The sequence below is a fragment of the Pimephales promelas genome, chromosome 9, assembly GCF_988280905.1.
Source record: "Pimephales promelas chromosome 9, fPimPro1.hap1.1, whole genome shotgun sequence".
Classification (NCBI taxonomy): domain Eukaryota; kingdom Metazoa; phylum Chordata; class Actinopteri; order Cypriniformes; family Leuciscidae; genus Pimephales; species Pimephales promelas.
In genome coordinates, this window is record NC_142777.1 from 3905228 (window position 1) to 3926461 (window position 21234).

The 21234-nt window shown below is 37.5% G+C and overlaps 1 protein-coding gene across 1 annotated transcript in view; it reads left to right on the plus strand.

Annotated features, from left to right (window-relative positions):
- cnga2a (cyclic nucleotide gated channel subunit alpha 2a) overlaps positions 1-21234 on the plus strand; it is a 39995-nt gene that overhangs the window by 13579 nt on the left and 5182 nt on the right. Inside the window, exons 2-5 of the mRNA XM_089134689.1 lie at positions 15903-16040; positions 16134-16244; positions 20772-20948; positions 21050-21157. Coding sequence (XP_088990815.1) covers positions 15931-16040; positions 16134-16244; positions 20772-20948; positions 21050-21157 — 506 coding nt within the window. The 5' untranslated portion in view covers positions 15903-15930. The remainder of the gene's footprint in view (positions 1-15902; positions 16041-16133; positions 16245-20771; positions 20949-21049; positions 21158-21234) is intronic.

Here is a 21234-nt window from a genome sequence, read left to right on the forward strand (position 1 = left end):
TTTATTACAATAATGTACATTTGTGATATGAGATGTTTTATGGAATCAGCTACCTCTTCTAATATTAAATATCATGATCAGATCACAAAAATATTTTTCTATAGCACTTATTGAATTTACACTTTCTAGGGAGTAAGATCTCTTTCATAGATCTCATCTAATTTATATTATAGACTAGTCAACCACAATCTCTCCTCAGGTGAGAGCTTGTCAGAGATACCATAAAGAGAGGTGATTTCAGACACAGTTTGCTCCTCTGAAATTCTATTAACTTTAGAAAGCAAAGCACCAGGACCTTAAATATTTACCAACTTCATATTTTATAAGTTCCCAATATCTACTAAAGGCTTCTTCCTTTTTTGCTAAATCCCAATGTACAGAAATAATTTAATAAATAAGTTCTAATTTAACTGAATTGTGTCTTAAGTGAGAATTGTTCATTTTCCAAAAAGAAATACAAAAAAGAGAAAATTGTAATATGTTATAAAAACTGACTTGTGGTCTGTTAATGGAGTAACAAGAATCATTACTAAACTATTCTCATTGAAATGTTACCTGGGACACTTATTTTCTTGACAGCTTGTTCTGCGTGACATACGTCATTACGCTATCTCGACTTCATTGCACATGCGCAGTCCTTTTAGTTTCGGTTTTCAATCTGATCAAGTGTTTACATGTTCTCTCGATTGGTGAATAAACAATCCGATCAAAATTTCGTTCAGATCGAGCCCAACCGGATCGATATGTTTACATGAAGGCTTTTCGGTCCAATTGAGGTTTCAATCTGATTACTAATGGATTGTTACGTTATTTGATAGCATGTAAACAGCCCCTGATGATTGTAAGAGGACAGCTCACCTTAAGCAGACTGCCAGACGCTGCTCCGGGTCGATTGGTTCCCTGAAGTTTGTGGTTTGTCTCGTCAGATGCGGTGCCACTCTCTGAAGAAGTTCCTCAAATTGTCCCACAGACATCCGAAAGTAAGTTCGGAACCGGCCATGATACAGTTTAAGCTCCTGTACAAGGTTAGCGTACTCCCCTTCCGACTCTCTGTTCTTTAATATTGGATGTACCCAAAACCTTCTTTTCTGTCTTTTAAATAAAATTAAAAGCTCGTCTTCACTGGATGATGATGAGGATGAAGTGTCCATGTTTCTCAGCTGTCGGCGCGAATGTTTTGGAATGTTGAAGCTCTAACGTCGCAAATTCGCGTCGCGTCTGATGTGAATAGTTTTGAAGCGAACTAATCGCATGCGAACTATTCGCTTTTTCGTTTCGTTTTTTCGTTACGCGTCCGGTGTGAAAGGGCCTTTAAACTCAAACTAAATTAATAAACTCTAAACTTAAACTCTCTAAGACTCATTTAAACTTATAAACTCTAAACTCATAAACTCTAAATTCATAAACTCATACTCTTATAAACTCTCATAAAACTATTAAACTCATAAATGAATAAACTCTGGACACTTACTCAATTAAACTTATAAACTCTAAACCCATAAACTCTAAATTCGCACCATAGCAACCAGTTACAGCACCCTAGCAACCGTAGGCCATAGGCACGAGGCCGCAGGCCTCGTGCAATACTAAATATTGCTGATTTCTCAGAAACTTGTAATGTACCACATTTGAAGAGGTTGACAGGCTCTGTAAGAAAATACCTCACAGTGGGGGAATAGTTGCACCCCTGGGGGGCAGGAGTGGCCCAAAATTGCCCCATTGACTTACATGAAATGGGCCGTCCTACACATTGCATTAGGGTTTTATATTGAACATAGCTCTGGATCACAGTGTCATAGAGACAAAGGGGCGGGCTCATTTTACTCATACGACCAATCAGTCTCTCAGGATCATTGTGTAGCTATCAAGCCACGCCCTAGCAACCATTTAGAGCACCTTAGCAACAACTCCAATAGACTTCCATTGAAATAGATTGAAGAGATATCTCCGGATAGAAGTGTCATAGAAATATGTGGGTGGTCTCGTTTGACTCCGGGTAGCAAAGTGCCAACCATGAATCACCTCATCAATTTCTGGCCACGCCCTAGCAACAATTAACGAGCACCTTAGCAACCAAATTTTAAAGAGGGATATCTTCCATTCTGAATGTCACAGAGTCATGAGAGTTGATTTATAGTGACAAGCAGCCTTTGGAGATTCATCGCTGGCAGCTGCCAAGCCACTCCCTAGCAACTAAACAGAGTACCCTAGCAACCATTAAGCAAGATTTATATCTCTGCATCAGAACAATGTATAGAAATGGGGGTTGGTTTAAATCATTCATACTGACAAGCAGCCTTTGGAGTTTCATGATTGGCAGCTGTCAAGTCAATCCCTAGCAACCAAAGAGAGGACCCTAGCAACCATTTTTTAACAGCTATATCTCAGCATCAGAACATTGTATCGCGATGGGGGTTGGGTCTTTTGACTCATGCTAGCACACAGGACTTTCAATATGCTAAACATGCTAGCTGTGAATAGCTAAATGCTAATATGGATACTTTATAGTAACCATATGTGAACACTACCAACCAAGTAGCAATACCATAGCAACCACCCAGGACACCCTAGCAACCACCTAGCAACACCATAGCGACCACCCAGAATACCCTAGCAACCACCTAGCAACACCATAGCAACCATCCAGAACACCTTAGCAACTACCTAGCAACACCCTAGCAACCACCAGATAACCCTAGCAACTGCCTAGCAACACCATAGCAACCACCCAGACCACCCTAGCAACCACCTAGCAACCACCAAGAACACCTTAGCAACTGCCTAGCAACACCCTAGCAACCACCAAGAACACCCTAGCAACTGCCTAGCAACACCATAGCAACCACCCACAACACCCTAGCAACCGCCTAGCAACACCATAGCAACCACCCAGGACACCCTAGCAACCACCTAGCAACACCATAGCAACCACCCAGAATACCCTAGCAACCACCTAGCAACACCATAACAACCATCCAGAACACCTTAGCAACTACCTAGCAACACCCTAGCAACCACCAGATCACCCTAGCAACTGCCTATCAACACCATAGCAACCACCCAGAACACCCTAGCAACCACCTAGCAACACCCTAGCAACCACCAAGAACACCTTAGCAACTGCCTAGCAACCACCAAGAACACCCTAGCAACTGCCTAACAACATCATAGCAACCACCCAGAACACCCTAGCAACCGCCTAGCAACACCATAGCAACCTCCCAGAACACCCTAGCAACCGCCTAGCAACACCATAGCAACCACCCAGAACACCCTAGCAACTGCCTAGCAACACCCTAGCAACCACCAAGAACACCCTAACAACCACCTAGCAACACCATAGCAACCACCCAGAATACCCTAGCATCCATCTATCTATCTATCTATCTATCTATCTATCTATCTATCTATCTATCTATCTATCTATCTATCTATCTATCTATCTATCTATCTATCTATCTATCTAACTCTATCTGTCTCTTTCTAACTGTCTATCTATCTCTCTAACTCTATCTATCTATCTATGCATCTATCTCTCTAACTCTATCTGTCTCTTTCTAACTCTATCTATCTATCTATCTATCTATCTATCTATCTATCTATCTATCTATCTATCTATCTATCTAACTCTATCTATCTATCTATCTATCTATCTATCTATCTATCTATCTATCTACCCTAGCAACCACCTAGCAACAGCCTAGCAACCACCAAGAACACCTTAGCAACACCCTAGCAACCACCAAGAACACCCTAGCAACTGCCTAACAACACCATAGCAACCACCCAGAACACCCTAGCAACCGCCTAGCAACACCATAGCAACCACCCAGAACACCCTAGCAACCACCTAGCAACCACATAGCAACACCATAGCAACCACCCAGAATACCCTAGCAACTGCCTAGCAACACCATAGCAACCACCCAGAACACCCTAGCAACCGCCTAGCAACACACTAGCAACCACCAAGAACAGCCTAGCAACTGCCTAGCAACACCATAGCAACCACAATAGTAACTCTATCTATCTATCTATCTATCTATCTATCTATCTATCTATCTATCTCTCTAACTCTATCTCTATCTATCTATCTATCTATCTATCTATCTATCTATCTATCTATCTATCTATCTATCTATCTATCTTTAAACTAAGTTAAACTTAATTTAAACTTTAGACTAATTTAAACTTCAAACTACTTTAAACTTCTTCAAACTTTCTGTTCCAAACTTTCACAAGCCAACTTAAAGTTTGTCTCGACGAACTTTTTAATCTAGTTATTCTTCTTCTTCTTACTCAAAAATTTGCAACTCTATCTCCTCCTAGAGCTTTAACTCCACATACTCCAAACTCGGCACGGACACTCAAACTGATCTGACTCGGTGTGCTATATCTTTTCTAACTGATCGGACTTACGGTTTTCCTAAAAATGACGATCAAAGTCTGAAAAAACTCCCATTGACTCCCATTGAGAAATTCAAACTGCCCAACTGTCAAAAATTCAAATCTAAATACCTTGAAGCCCCAGACTCAATCAAACTGTCATTCTATACACTATATGAGCCATTGAAACTCATTCAAACTAATGAACTCATCTATCTATGACACTTATCTAGCTAATCTTAAACTCTTAAACTCAAACTAAATTAATAAACTCTAAACTTAAACTCTCTAAGACTCATTTAAACTTATAAACTCTAAACTCATAAACTCTAAATTCATAAACTCATACTCTTATAAACTCTCATAAAACTATTAAACTCATAAATGAATAAACTCTGGACACTTACTCAATTAAACTTATAAACTCTAAACTCATAAACTCTAAATTCACACCATAGCAACCAGTTACAGCACCCTAGCAACCGTAGGCCATAGGCACGAGGCCGCAGGCCTCGTGCAATACTAAATATTGCTGATTTCTCAGAAACTTGTAATGTACCACATTTGAAGAGGCTGACAGGCTCTGTAAGAAAATACCTCACAGTGGGGGAATAGTTGCACCCCTGGGGGGCAGGAGCGGCCCAAAATTGCCCCATTGACTTACATGAAATGGGCCGTCCTACACATTGCATTAGGGTTTTATATTGAACATAGCTCTGGATCACAGTGTCATAGAGACAAAGGGGCGGGCTCATTTTACTCATACGACCAATCAGTCTCTCAGGATCATTGTGTAGCTATCAAGCCACGCCCTAGCAACCATTTAGAGCACCTTAGCAACAACTCCAATAGACTTCCATTGAAATAGATTGAAGGGATATCTCCGGATAGAAGTGTCATAGAAATATGTGGGTGGTCTCGTTTGACTCCGGGTAGCACAGAGCCAATCATGAATCACCTCAACAATTTCTGGCCACGCCCTAGCAACCATTAACAAGTACCTTAGCAACCAAATTCTAAAGAGGGATATCTTCCATTCTGAATGTCACAGAGTTATGAGAGTTGATTTATATAATTCATAGTGACAAGCACCATTTGGAGATTCATCACTGGCAGCTGCCAAGCCACTTCCTAGCAACTAAACAGAGTACCCTAGCAACCATTAAGCAAGATTTATATCTCTGCATCAGAACAACATATAGAGATGGGGATCGGTTTAAATCATTCATACTGACAAGCTGCCTTTGGAGTTTCATGATTGGCAGCTGTCAAGCCAGTCCCTAGTAACCAAACAGAGTACCCTAGCAACCATTTTTTAACAGCTATATCTCAGCATCAGAACATTGTATCGCGATGGGGGTTGGGTCTTTTGACTCATGCTAGCACACAGGACTTTCAATATGCTAAACATGCTAGCTGTGAATAGCTAAATGCTAATATGGATACTTTATAGTAACCATATGTGAACACTACAAACCAAGTAGCAATACCATAGCAACCACCCAGGACACCCTAGCAACACCATAGCAACCACCCAGAATACCCTAGCAACCACCTAGCAACACCATAGCAACCATCCAGAACACCTTAGCAACTACCTAGCAACACCCTAGCAACCACCAGATCACCCTAGCAACTGCCTAGCAACACCATAGCAACCACCCAGAACACCCTAGCAACCGCCTAGCAACACCATAGCAACCACCCAGAACACCCTAGCAACTGCCTAGCAACACCCTAGCAACCACCCATAACACCGTAGCAACTGCCTAGCAACACCCTAACAACCACCAAGAATACCCTTGCAACACCATAGCAACCACCCAGAATACCCTAGCAACCGCCTAGTAACACCATAGCAACCATCCAGAACACCCTAGCAACTGCCTAGCAACACCTTAGCAACCACCAAGAACACCTTAGCAACTGCCTAGAAACACCCTAGCAACCACCCAGAACCCCTAGCAACTGCCTAGCAACACCATAGCAACCTCCCAGAACACCCTAGCAACCACCTAACAACACCATAGCAACCACCCAGATTACCCTAGCAACCGCCTAGCAACACCATAGCAACCACCCAGATTACCCTAGCAACTGCCTAGCAACACCCTAGCAACCACCAAGAACACCCTAGCAACTGCCTAGCAGCACCATAGCAACCACCATAGTAACTCTATCTATCTATCTATCTATCTATCTATCTATCTATCTATCTATCTATCTATCTATCTATCTATCTATCTATCTATCTATCTATCTATCTATAAACTAAGTTAAACTTAATTTAAACTTTAGACTAATTTAAACTTCAAACTACTTTAAACTTCTTCAAACTTTCTGTTCCAAACTTTCACAAGCCAACTTAAAGTTTGTCTCGACGAACTTTTTAATCTAGTTATTATTATTATTCTTCTTACTCAAAAATTTGCAACTCTATCTCCTCCTAGAGCTTTAACTCCACATACTCCAAACTCGGCACGGACACTCAAACTGTTCTGACTCGGTGTGCTATATCTTTTCTAACTGATCGGACTTACGGTTCTCCTAAAAATGACGATCAAAGTCGGAAAAAACTCCCATTGACTCCCATTGAGAAATTCAAACTGCCCAACTGTCAAAAATTCAAATCTAAATACCTTGAAGCCCCAGACTCAATCAAACTGCCATTCTATATACTATATGAGCCATTGAAACTCATTCAAACTAATGAACTCATCTATCTATGACACTTATCTATCTAATCTTAAACTCTTAAACTCAAACTAAATTAATAAACTCTAAACTTGAACTCTCTAAGACTCATTTAATCTTATAAACTCTAAACTCATAAACTCTAAATTCATAAACTCATACTCTTATAAACTCTCATAAAACTATTAAACTCATGAATTAATAAACTGGACACTTACTCATTTAAACTTATAAACTCTAAACTCAAACTCTAAATTCACACCTTAGCAACCAGTTACAGCACCCTAGCAACCGTAGGCCATAGGCACGAGGCCGCAGGCCTCGTGCAATACTAAATATTGCTGATTCCTCAGAAACTTGTAATATACCACATTTGAAGAGGCTGACAGGCTCTGTAAGAAAATACCTCACAGTGGGGGAATAGTTGCACCCCTGGGGGGCAGGAGCTGCCCAAAATTGCCCCATTGACTTACATGAAATGGGCCGTCCAACACATTGCATTAGGGTTTTATATTGAACATAGCTCTGGATCACAGTGTCGTAGAGACAAGGGTGCGGACTCATTTTACTCACACGACCAATCAGTCTCTCAGGATCATTGTGAAGCTATCAAGCCACGCCCTAGCAACCATTTAGAGCACCTTAGCAACAAGTCCCATAGACTTCCATTGAAAGAGATTGAAGGGATATCTCCAGAAAGAAGTGTCATAGAAATATGTGGGTGGTCTCTTTTGACTCCGGGTAGCAAAGTGCCAACCATGAATCACCTCATCAATTTCTGGCCACGCCCTAGCAACAATTAACGAGCACCTTAGCAACCAAATTTTAAAGAGGGATATCTTCCATTCTGAATGTCACAGAGTCATGAGAGTTGATTTATAGTGACAAGCAGCCTTTGGAGATTCATCGCTGGCAGCTGCCAAGCCACTCCCTAGCAACTAAACAGAGTACCCTAGCAACCATTAAGCAAGATTTATATCTCTGCATCAGAACAATGTATAGAGATGGGGGTTGGTTTAAATCATTCATACTGACAAGCAGCCTTTGGAGTTTCATGATTGGCAGCTGTCAAGTCAATCCCTAGCAACCAAAGAGAGGACCCTAGCAACCATTTTTTAACAGCTATATCTCAGCATCAGAACATTGTATCGCGATGGGGGTTGGGTCTTTTGACTCATGCTAGCACACAGGACTTTCAATATGTTAAACATGCTAGCTGTGAATAGCTAAATGCTAATATGGATACTTTATAGTAACCATATGTGAACACTATCAACCAAGTAGCAATACCATAGCAACCACCCAGGACACCCTAGCAACCACCTAGCAACACCATAGCAACCACCCAGAATACCCTAGCAACCACCTAGCAACACCATAGCAACCATCCAGAACACCTTAGCAACTACCTAGCAACACCCTAGCAACCACCAGATAACCCTAGCAACTGCGTAGCAACACCATAGCAACCATCCAGAACACCCTAGCAACCACCTAGCAACACCCTAGCAACCACCAAGAACACCTTAGCAACACCCTAGCAACCACCAAGAACACCCTAGCTACTGCCTAACAACACCATAGCAACCACCCAGAACACCCTAGCAACCGCCTAGCAACACCATAGCAACCACCCAGAACACCCTAGCAACCACCTAGCAACCACATAGCAACACCATAGCAACCACCCAGAATACCCTAGCAACTGCCTAGCAACACCATAGCAACCACCCAGAACACCCTAGCAACCGCCTAGCAACACCCTAGCAACCACCAAGAACAGCCTAGCAACTGCCTAGCAACACCATAGCAACCACAATAGTAACTCTATCTATCTATCTATCTATCTATCTATCTATCTATCTATCTATCTATCTATCTATCTATCTATCTATCTATTTCTCTATCTCTCTAACTCTATCTCTATCTATCTATCTATCTATCTATCTATCTATCTATCTATCTATCTATCTATCTATCTATCTTTAAACTAAGTTAAACTTAATTTAAACTTTAGACTAATTTAAACTTCAAACTACTTTAAACTTCTTCAAACTTTCTGTTCCAAACTTTCACAAGCCAACTTAAAGTTTGTCTCGACGAACTTTTTAATCTAGTTATTATTATTCTTCTTACTCAAAATTTTCTGACTGCTACTCCTCCTAGAGCTTTAACTCTACAAACTCCAAACTCGGGTCAGACCTTCAGACTGTTCTGACTCGAGTTGCTATATCTTTTTAGACTGATTCGACTTTCAGATTTCTTAAAAATTAATATTAAAAATCATAAAAATCCCATTGACTTTCATTGCAGCATGGTCAAATTGAGCCAAGACTACGGTGGCCCAATAGCGTACAACAAAAACTCAAATCTAAATTCCCTGAAGCCCTAGACTCAATTAAACTACCATTCTATATGTACTAATGATCTATCTATCTATCTATCTATCTATCTATCTATCTATCTATCTATCTATCTATCTATCTATCTATCTATCTATCTATCTACCTAATCTTTCTTTCTTTCTTTCTAACTAATCTATCCATCTTTCTTTCTTTCTAACAAATCTATCCATCTTTCTTTCTTTCTAACAAATCTATCCATCTTTCTTTCTTTCTAAATAATCTATCCATCTTTCTTTCTAACAAATCTATCCATCTTTCTTTCTACCTAACAAATCTATCCATCTTTCTTTCTACCCAACTAATCTATCCATCTTTCTTTCTAACAAATCTATCCATCTTTCTTTCTAACTAATCTATCCATCTTTCTTTCTAACAAATCTATCCATCTTTCTTTCTAACAAATCTATCCATCTTTCTTTCTAACAAATCTATCCATCTTTCTTTCTACCTAACACATCTATCCATCTTTCTTTCTAACAAATCTATCCATCTTTCTTTCTAACTAATCTACCCATCTTTCTTTCTAACAAATCTATCCATCTTTCTTTCTACCTAATCTATCCATCTTTCTACCTAACTAATCTATCCATCTTTCTTTCTAACTAATCTATCCATCTTTCTTTCTAACTAATCTATCCATCTTTCTTTCTAACAAATCTATCCATCTTTCTTTCTAACAAATCTATCCATCTTTCTTTCTAACTAATCTATCCATCTTTCTTTCCAACTAATCTATCCATCTTTCTTTCTAACTAATCTATCCATCTTTCTTTCTAACAAATCTATCCATCTTTCTTTCTAACAAATCTATCCATCTTTCTTTCTATCAAATCTATCCATCTTTCTTTCTAACAAATCTATCCATCTTTCTTTCTAACTAATCTATCCATCTTTCTTTCTATCAAATCTATCCATCTTTCTTTCTTTCTAACAAATCTATCCATCTTTCTTTCTTTCTAACAAATCTATCCATCTTTCTTTCTTTCTAACAAATCTATCCATCTTTCTTTCTAACAAATCTATCCATCTTTCTTTCTACCCAACTAATCTATCCATCTTTCTTTCTAACAAATCTATCCATCTTTCTTTCTAACTAGTCTATCCATCTTTCTTTCTACCTAACTAATCTATCCATCTTTCTTTCTACCTAACTAATCTATCAGTCTTTCTTTCTAACAAATCTATCCATCTTTCTTTCTAACTAGTCTATCCATCTTTCTTTCTACCTAACTAATCTATCCATCTTTCTTTCTACCTAACTAATCTATCAGTCTTTCTTTCTACTTAACTAATCTATCCATCTTTCTTTCTAACAAATCTATCCATCTTTCTAACATCTTTCATGATGCTAGCTACATGCTAATCATGCTAGCTTCTTGCTAAAAACATGCTAGCATGATGCTAGCAACATGCTAATCATGCTAGCATGATGCTAGCTACATGCTAATCATGCTAGCTTCTTGCTAAAAACATGCTAGCATGATGCTAGCAACATGCTAATCATGCTAGCTTCTTGCTAAAAACATGCTAGCATGATGCTAGCTACATGCTAATCATGTTATTTTGATGCTAGCTACATGCTAATCATGCTAGCATGATGCTAGCTACATGCTAATCATGCTAGCTTCTTGCTAAAAACATGCTAGCATGATGCTAGCAACATGCTAATCATGCTAGCATGATGCTAGCTACATGCTAATCATGCTAGCTTCTTGCTAAAAACATGCTAGCATGATGCTAGCTACATGCTAATCATGCTAGCATGATGCTAGCTACATGCTAATCATGCTAGCGTCTTGCTAAAAACATGCTAGCATGATGCTAGCAACATGCTAATCATGCTAACATGATGATAGCTACATGCTAATCATGTTAGCTTCTTGCTAACAACATGCTAATCATGCTAGCATGATGCTAGCTACATGTTAATCATGTTAGCTTCTTGCTAAAAACATGCTAGCATGATGCTAGCAACATGCTAATCATGCTAGCTTCTTGCTAAAAACATGCTAGCATGATGCTAGCAACATGCTAATCATGCTAGCATGATGTTAGCTACATGCTAATCATGTTAGCTTCTTGCTAAAAACATGCTAGCATGATGCTAGCAACATGCTAATCATGCTAGCATGATGTTAGCTACATGTTAGTCATGCTAGCTTCTTGCTAAAAACATGCTAGCATGATGCTAGCAACATGCTAATCATGCTAGCATGATGTTAGCTACATGCTAGTCATGCTAGCTTCTTGCTAAAAACATGTTAGCATGATGCTAGCAACATGCTAATCATGCTATTATGATGCTAGCTACATGCTAATCATGCTAGCTTCTTGCTAAAACATGCTAGCATGATGCTAGCAACATGTTAATCATGCTAGCATGATGCTAGCTACATGCTAGTCATGCTAGCTTCTTGCTAAAAACATGTTAGCATGATGCTAGCAACATGCTAATCATGCTATTATGATGCTAGCTACATGCTAGTCATGCTAGCTTCTTGCTAAAACATGCTAGCATGATGCTAGCAACATGCTAATCATGCTAGTATGATGCTAGCTACATGCTAGTCATGCTAGCTTCTTGTTAAAAACATGTTAGCATGATGCTAGCAACATGCTAATCATGCTATTATGATGTTAGCTACATGCTAATCATGTTAGCTTCTTGCTAAAACATTTTAGCATGATGCTAGTAACATGCTAATCATGCTAGCATTAAGCTAGCTACATGCTAGTCATGCTAGCTTCTTGTTAAAAACATGCTAGCAACGTGCTAATCATGCTATTATGATTCTAACAACATGCTAATCACGCTAACAACATGTTAATCATCTTAACTACATGCTAATCATATTAGCATCAAGCTAGCTACATGCTAATCATGTTAGCTTCTTGCCAAAAACATCTATCTATCTATCTATCTTTCTTTCTTACTAATCTATCTTTCTAACTAATCTATCCATCTTTCTTTCTTTCTTTCTTTCTAATTCCATCTTTAAAACTTCATTCAAACTTCAAGATTATTCAAACGCTCTGGTCTGGCTTTCTCAAGCCAACTTAAAGTTTGTGTCATCAAACTTTTTTTTCTAGTTATTATTCTTCTTCTTATTTTTCTTACCCAAAATATTCTGACTGCTACTCCTCCTAGAGCTTTAACTCTACAAACTCCAAACTCGGGTCAGACCTTCAGACTGTTCTGACTCGAGTTGCTATATCTTTTTAGACTGATTCGACTTTCAGATTTCTTAAAAATTAATATTAAAAATCATAAAAATCCCATTGACTTTCATTGCAGCATGGTCAAAATGAGCCAAGACTACGGTGGCCCAATAGCGTACAACAAAAACTCAAATCTAAATTCCCTGAAGCCCTAGACTCAATTAAACTACCATTCTATATGAACTAATGAACTATCTATCTATCTATCTATCTATCTATCTATCTATCTATCTATCTATCTATCTATCTATCTATCTATCTATCTATCTATCCTTCTACCTAATCTTTCTTTCTTTCTTTCTTTCTTTCTTTCTTTCTTTCTTTCTTTCTTTCTTTCTAACTAATCTATCCATCTTTCTTTCTAACAAATCTATCCATCTTTCTTTCTAACTAATCTTTCGTTCTTTCTTTCTACCTAACTAATCTATCCATCTTTCTTTCTAACTAATCTATCCATCTTTCTTTCTAACAAATCTATCCATCTTTCTTTCTAACTAATCTATCCATCTTTCTTTCTACCTAACTAATCTATCCATCTTTCTTTCTTTCTAACAAATCTATCCATCTTTCTTTCTAACAAATCTATCCATCTTTCTTTCTAACTAATCCATCGTTCTTTCTTTCTAACTAATCTATCCATCTTTCTTTCTAACTAATCTATCGTTCTTTCTTTCTAACAAATCTATCCATCTTTCTTTCTAACTAATCTATCCATCTTTCTTTCTACCTAACTAATCTATCCATCTTTCTTTCTTTCTAACAAATCTATCCATCTTTCTTTCTAACAAATCTATCCATCTTTCTTTCTAACTAATCTATCGTTCTTTCTTTCTTTCTAACAAATCTATCCATCTTTCTTTCTAACTAATCCATCGTTCTTTCTTTCTAACTAATCTATCCATCTTTCTTTCTAACTAATCTATCGTTCTTTCTTTCTAACAAATCTATCCATCTTTCTTTCTAACTAATCTATCCATCTTTCTTTCTACCTAACTAATCTATCCATCTTTCTTTCTTTCTAACAAATCTATCCATCTTTCTTTCTAACAAATCTATCCATCTTTCTTTCTAACTAATCTATCGTTCTTTCTTTCTAACTAATCTATCCATCTTTCTTTCTACCTAATCTATCATTCTTTCTTTCTACCTAATCTTTCTTTCTTTCTTTCTAACTAATCTATCCATCTTTCTTTCTAACAAATCTATCTATCTTTCTTTCTAACTAATCTATCATTCTTTTTTTCTAACTAATCTATCCATCTTTCTTTCTAACTAATCTATCCATCTTTCTTTCTAACAAATCTATCCATCTTTCTTTCTAACTAATCTATCATTCTTTTTTTCTAACTAATCTATCGATCTTTCTTTCTAACTAATCTATCCATCTTTCTTTCTAACAAATCTATCCATCTTTCTTTCTAACAAATATATCCATCTTTCTTTCTAACTAATCTATCCATCTTTCTTTCTAACAAATCTATCCATCTTTCTTTCTAACTAATCTATGCATCTTTCTTTCTAACTAATCTATGCATCTTTCTTTCTAACAATTCTTTCTTTCACTTTCTTTCTTTCGTTCTTTCTTTCTTTCTTTCTTTCTTGCTTTATGCTAATCATGTTAGCTTCTTGTTAAAAACATGCTAGCATGATGCTAGCTACATGCTAATCATGCTAGCTTCTTGCTAAAAACATGCTAGCATGATGCTAGCTACATGCTAATCATGCTAGCATGATGCTAGCTACATGCTAATCATGCTAGCTTCTTTCTAAAAACATGTTAGCATGATGCTAGCAACATGCTAATCATGTTATTATGATGCTAGCTACATGCTAATCATGCTTGCATGATGCTAGCAACATGCTAATCATGCTAGCATGATGCTAGCAACATGCTAATCATGTTAGCATGATGCTAGCTACATGCTAATCATGTTAGCTTCTTGCTAAAAACATGCTAGCATGATGCTAGCTACATGCTAATCATGCTAATATGATGATAGCTACATGCTAATAATGCTAGCTTCTTGTTAGCAACATGCTAATCATGCTAGCATGATGTTAGCTACATGCTAATCATGCTAGCTTCTTGCTAAAAACATGCTAGCATGATGCTAGCAACATGCTAATCATGCTAGCATGATGCTAGCTACATGCTAATCATGCTAGCTTCTTGCTAAAAACACGCTAGCATGATGCTAGCTACATGCTAATCATGCTAGCTTCTTGCTAAAAACATGCTAATCATGCTAGCTTCTTGCTAGCAACATGCTAATCATGCTAGCATGATGTTAGCTACATGCTAATCATGTTAGCATGCTGCTAGCTACATGCTAATCATGATAACTTCTTGTTAAAAACATGCTAGCATGATGCTAGCTACATGTTAATCATGCTAGCATGATGCTAGCTACATGCTAATCATGCTAGCTTCTTGCTAAAAACATGCTAGCATGATGCTAGCAACATGCTAATCATGCTAGCATGATGCTAGCTACATGCTAATCATGCTAGCTTCTTGCTAGCAACATGTTAATCATGCTAGCATGATGCTAGCTACATGCTAATCATGCTAGCTTCTTGCTAAAAACATGCTAGCATGATGCTAGCAACATGCTAATCATGCTAGCATGATGCTAGCTACATGCTAATCATGCTAGCTTCTTGCTAGCAACATGTTAATCATTCTAGCATGATGCTAGCTACATGCTAATCATGCTAGCTTCTTGCTAAAAACATGCTAGCATGATGCTAGCTACATGCTAATCATGCTAGCTTCTTGCTAAAAACATGCTAGCATGATGCTAGCAACATGCTAATCATGTTATTATGATGCTAGCTACATGTTAATCATGCTAGCATGATGCTAGCTACATGCTAATTATGCTAGCATGATGCTAGCTACATGTTAATCATGTTAGCTTCTTGTCAATAACATCTATCTATCTATCTTTCTATCTATCTTTCTAACTAATCTATCCATCTTTCTTTCTTTCTTTATTTCTAATTCCATCTTTTTCCAACTTAATTCAAACTTCAAAATTCTTCAAACGCTCTGGTCCGGCTTTCTCAAGCCAACTTAAAGTTTGTGTCATCAAACTTTTTTTTCTAGTTTCTAACTTGTTGTCTATATTACATTTTGTGTTATCAAAGTGCAATTTTGAGCTAATAATATTAAATTGTTTGTTATATTGTTTGTAGATTCAGTTCTACAAAGCTCTCTTACAGCATGACCTGTAAGAGAGTGTCGGTGGAGAGCATGGATTTATCAGCCCACAGACTGTCTGTGAAGACTTGTGTTGAAGATGAGTCAGAGCGTGCCGATAGCACTATCAGCCGGTGAGATATTTTAGACCTCAACCGTTACCATCAGTTGTCTAATGGTCATATAATGTCTGTCAGTCTGTATAAATCCCAGTTGTGTCAATGCAGTGGTCAGTCCATATGTGATGACACTTCATCAGAGTTACAGCGAGTGGCCACCCTCGAACCACGTGCACTGAACTCACAGAACTCCTTCCGTGGGAGAGGGGCGCTGTCGAGGTGAGTGTCACGGACAGTTTCTTCAGTTCATTGGGGTTTATTCAAGTAAGGCCTGCTTTGAAATTTGATCAATTTGATTTTGAAATTGGTTAAAGGTACACTATGGCCCTCTAGCGATTAAAAGGCAAAACGCCATGCATTTTGCGGAAGAACATTGTTTTGGTTGTGCTTTGGCTCTGTGTGACTGTGTGGATAAATAATGTTATTTCTCATACTTAAAGAGAGAGATTATCCTACTTCTTATAAAACATTCACTACTAGGCTTAAGATATATAAGCAGTGTAGATGATGAGGATCTCAAGCTGACTAGCTGAAGGGGTGGTGATGGCGCAGTGGATAAGACACATGCCTTTGGTGTGAGAGACCTGGGTTCGAATCTATTGTGAGACACCAATGTGTCCCTGAGCAAGACACTTAACCCCTAGTTGCTCCATATATAGCAATTGTAAGTTGCTTTGGATAAAAGCATCAGCTAAATGAATAAATGAAATGTAAATGTAAAATGTAAGACATTACTGTAGCTTAACCCATTAATAGACACATAAACTTTTTATTTGTAAAATGGCAAATCGCGTTGTATCTGAAGGGCAACGTTGAACCAAGCGGCCAGCGTCGCGCATTCCGCGTCCTGTCTGAAAGGCGATTAACGCATTTGACACTTTTCACACGCTCTCCCACAGAGAAAAATCACAGAGCAATTGATAAATCAGCTCTTAGGTTTAGGGCTGTTGTCAACCAAAGAAATCCTTAGTCGACCAAAGTCTTGTCCTGCGCAATGATTAGTCGACTAAAAAAAAAAAAAAAAACGTGATGTTTTGATTAAACATTTTTAAACAATTGTCATTGAGCATTTATAAAACAACAACGAAAAAACATCACAAATAAATAAAACTATAATAATAATACAATTATTTGAAAATTAAATGATTTTTTAACTGCAAAAAGTGAAGAGCTCTGTCCTCGGTCTATAGTAACAGTCACAATCGCGCACCTGACCACATAATGAAAAATCCCAACAAAAGCTCTCGTTTATACAGGCTTTATATTCTTCTTTACTTTCAAAGCTATGGGTTAACTTTCGTCCTGACGATCAAGGCGTTTTAAACAACACACAGAAAACCCAAATAACTTAAAAACAATCCTAATAATAGGCTGTAGGACCGCGTATAGGTTTATTTTCGTTTTGTCATTATTTAGGCTATTTTCAAATGCGTCAAGTGTACAAATAAAAACGAAAACATTAAGAAAACACAATCTATTGAGTCAGCATGATATAGCCGTTAAAAGGCTGCTCACGTCTTTTGCGCGCTCAAGTTCGATTTCAAATGTAGGCGCGCGACCTGCGCGCTCATAATGGAGCAACGCGATCGCCTCCCTCCACAGTCTTGTCGTCTTTGTTTTAAAATGCAGCCAGACAAAAGATTTAGATTTCCTGGACATTTTGTCGACTAAAACCAAAACAAGCAGCGTTCTAACTGAATGAATACAGCATCCCTTACCGAGCGCGAAGCAGCAGCGCAGCCGGCCACAGGTGCGGTTCCCGAGTGTATTATGTGTGTTCGCTAAACTGTGGCGCAGTTACAAAAATAGCCTAAATTAAAGTATTTTAAAGTTGAGGACAAAGCACAGGCTAATTTTATTTAGAATACAGTAATAAATAACTGCTTATGAAGGAATAAATATCAAGGAGTAAATCATTGAAAAATTCTTTCTATTGGTTAAAAAAAAAATGCAACTGGTCGACCAATAAGACGGCATCGACCGATTAGTCGACTAAACGACTAAAGTTGACAGCCCTACTTAGGTTCTGATCACAGATCGTTGCTCCTCAGTTCGAGTAAACCGATCATGTTACTTTAGTTTTTATTTAAAGATACAGTACAACTTACCGAAAGGTATATTTACTTGTACATAATAACGATCAATCAGTGTTTTCAAACACGGAAAAAGGTCAGTAACAGTTGTGTCACAAAACGTTACATTTACCTCAGGAAAGCCATTTAATGACCAGCACATTAGTTGACTAGAAAGAAATAGCAAGTATTTTGCTAAATATCACATTTAATTTCTCTCTGTATGTTTACAGCATTATGTGAGAGATTTTTTTTTTTCTTGAGAAACATTAACAGACTGGGGCCTACCTAATATTTATCCAAATGAGTCAATATTGAATTAAGACTGAACTCAAATCCAAGAATTTAAAAACAGTAACCTACCAGTCACTGTACCATGTAAACATTGTAACATGTTGTTACTAAATTTTATACAATTTGGTTTAGTTACCATATGTTTTGAAAATCACAATTACAAATTGTGATGCAAGTTGAGTTTTTTTTTTAGAGACCCACAATGCATCTGGGTTTTTTTGAGCATTAAAATATAATTTCATTAAAATATCGTGATAATACCGTATACCGTGATAAAAGCTCAATCAATTAACCGCAGCATGAAAATTTGATACCGGCACATGCCTACCGCCCTGACAACTTATATATGTACCATACTTATGGTCATGTTCTTACAATGACAACATGAACCATCCACAAATTCTGTCTCAGCTTTAGTACCAACCAGGCATTCAAGACAGCGATCATGGCCATCTGAAGGAGAGAGAAATTGGCCACATCCAGAAGGACACAGACAGAAAGGCATCTTTTAGAAGACGAGATTTGCTGTGATGCTCTTTTAGAGGGGAAAAGTACTCCCTGCACTTATCTTTGCATTGTTTAAAGAGTGACAGCTGAAATGTGTTGAGAGATCCGGCAGAATGGAAGGAGATGAATGGATAGTAGATTAGATTCTACTCATACAAAAGAAGTTTCTACTCACCAATTCTCATGGTCCTCTTCTGAAATGTTCAGAAATGCTCTGGGGCTCTAAGTGTGGCCCCTAGTGTTAGCCTTTAACATAACATCAAAGAGACTGACAGATGGGTGATATCTCGTGGTTGGCGATTTAGCTGCTCCATATCAACCTTTCTTGTTCACTGTGACAAGTAACCTATGCCATTCCCACACCTTTTGTCTATTTACGGTATGACTACTAGACATGTACGGGCAAGTGACGTATGGGTTGAACTATCCTTTTAAAATTACTTCAATTTATATTGATGATATTGACATGACTTACTTACCAAAGTTTTGGAAATATTGAGAACTATAGAAAGAACATAGATGCATACATCAACTAAATTAAAAAAGGGTGAACTTTAAATCTGCACAGATTATCATATTCACTGAATCGAAGACTACTCAGAGAACCAGAATTATCTCCATATTGTATAGTTTTGTTTTTTATTGTCTAGTTAAATTTCAGGATTCGGGGGACTATATTTCCAGCTTCAGTTTTCAAATCAAAATTTGGTCAGCGTCACAGGGTCATAATTCATAATTATGAACGAGACTGTAATTTTCCTAAGATAAAAGCTTCATATCCTTCTGTAAGGAGAAACTACACTGTAAAAAATTTGGAGTAGGATTTACTTGAAAAAACCTTGCTAAACGATCTCACTCAGAAAATGCTAGTAAATTTACAAAGATTTACCAAGTAAAAACCTAAACATATTTATCAGTAGCTTTAATTAGAAATCTTTAAGTTAAATTTACTTGGAATGTGGAATTAAGTAAACTTTACAAAAAATAAGTAATTTTAACTCAGCTTGTAAAAGGTTGATTAATACCGATTTCCTTTGCCTTTGTATTACACTTCACTAAAACAATTATCTTGAATTTGATTAGTCATTTATAGTATGTTCTTTACTTAGATCATCTAAGTAATTTATATATACATCATGTCAGACTTTAAGCCTTATGTGAATGCAAACACCTCAATACTTGGTAGACAATACACAATGGTGGTAACATTTGATGGATCGTTTTTGTGTTTTTATGTGTTTTTTGTGTTTTGTGTCGTTTTAAGCAAAAAATTTACTCGAAATGTCACAAAATGGCAATTTACTAATACTGAAAACAAAAATCAATGATAAAACAGTGTAAATACAGCTGGAAACCAGTGAAAAATTAACCTCATTAATTATTCAAGGTCCAGTGCATGATGGGAACCCCAGTATCAGAAAAGTTGAGTAATTTTTACTTAATTTTATTGAGTTGATATTACACTTTCATTTATACTCCCTTGAAATAAGTACTGATATGGAATTTACTTCGTTTTTTAAATTCTTGCCTGAACTAACTTTTTCAAGTAAATTACATTGGGTTTTTTCACTAGTATTTACTTAACCAAAAAAACATTTTTTACAGTGTACAGCATATAGGAACCCTGGTGAAGTAGAATGTTTGAACCAAATTTCTCCCAGGACTCCCCAGACAGGGCACTCTTGTTGAGATCCTTTGGGAAGCTGCAGTACCTTTCAAAGTTCTCCATATATGAAGTCAGGGAACATCTAGAAGGCTATTTAGTTTATTTCAATTTAGACTTATATGGAAGGTCAACTCTTGAAATTAATTCTGGTCAATTTCTCACAATGGGTATTTCCACATGGGTTTATTATTTCCCTTTGTTTCCAAGGTTGGTGAGTATGGTAGTCACTCTTAGAGACTGGGCCCATAAGAGCCTTCAGGAAGAGGAGGAAAGGCCAGATTCTTTTCTAGAGCGTTTCCGGGGACCTGAACTTCAAGTTGCTCCCAGTCGTATAAGCATTAATAGATCTGATGCTCACGATGGGAACAACAGCGCCAAAACCAAGTGAGTTTGTCCGGTCACACCTTTATTACCTATGAAATTTCCATTGTCTTTTTTAACAAACATGCAACCACATAAAATTATGAAATGCCTTTGGTTATCAGAAAAAAGTCTGATGTTTTCATACTGGCACCTGCTGATGACCTGTACTACCGCTGGCTGTTTGTTATTGCCACAGCTGTATTGTACAACTGGTGCTTTGTGGTGGCTAGGTAAGACAAAAAAATGTAAATTTATCTACACACTAATCATTTTATTTGGAGTTGAAAGCTAATATATTAAAAATCAA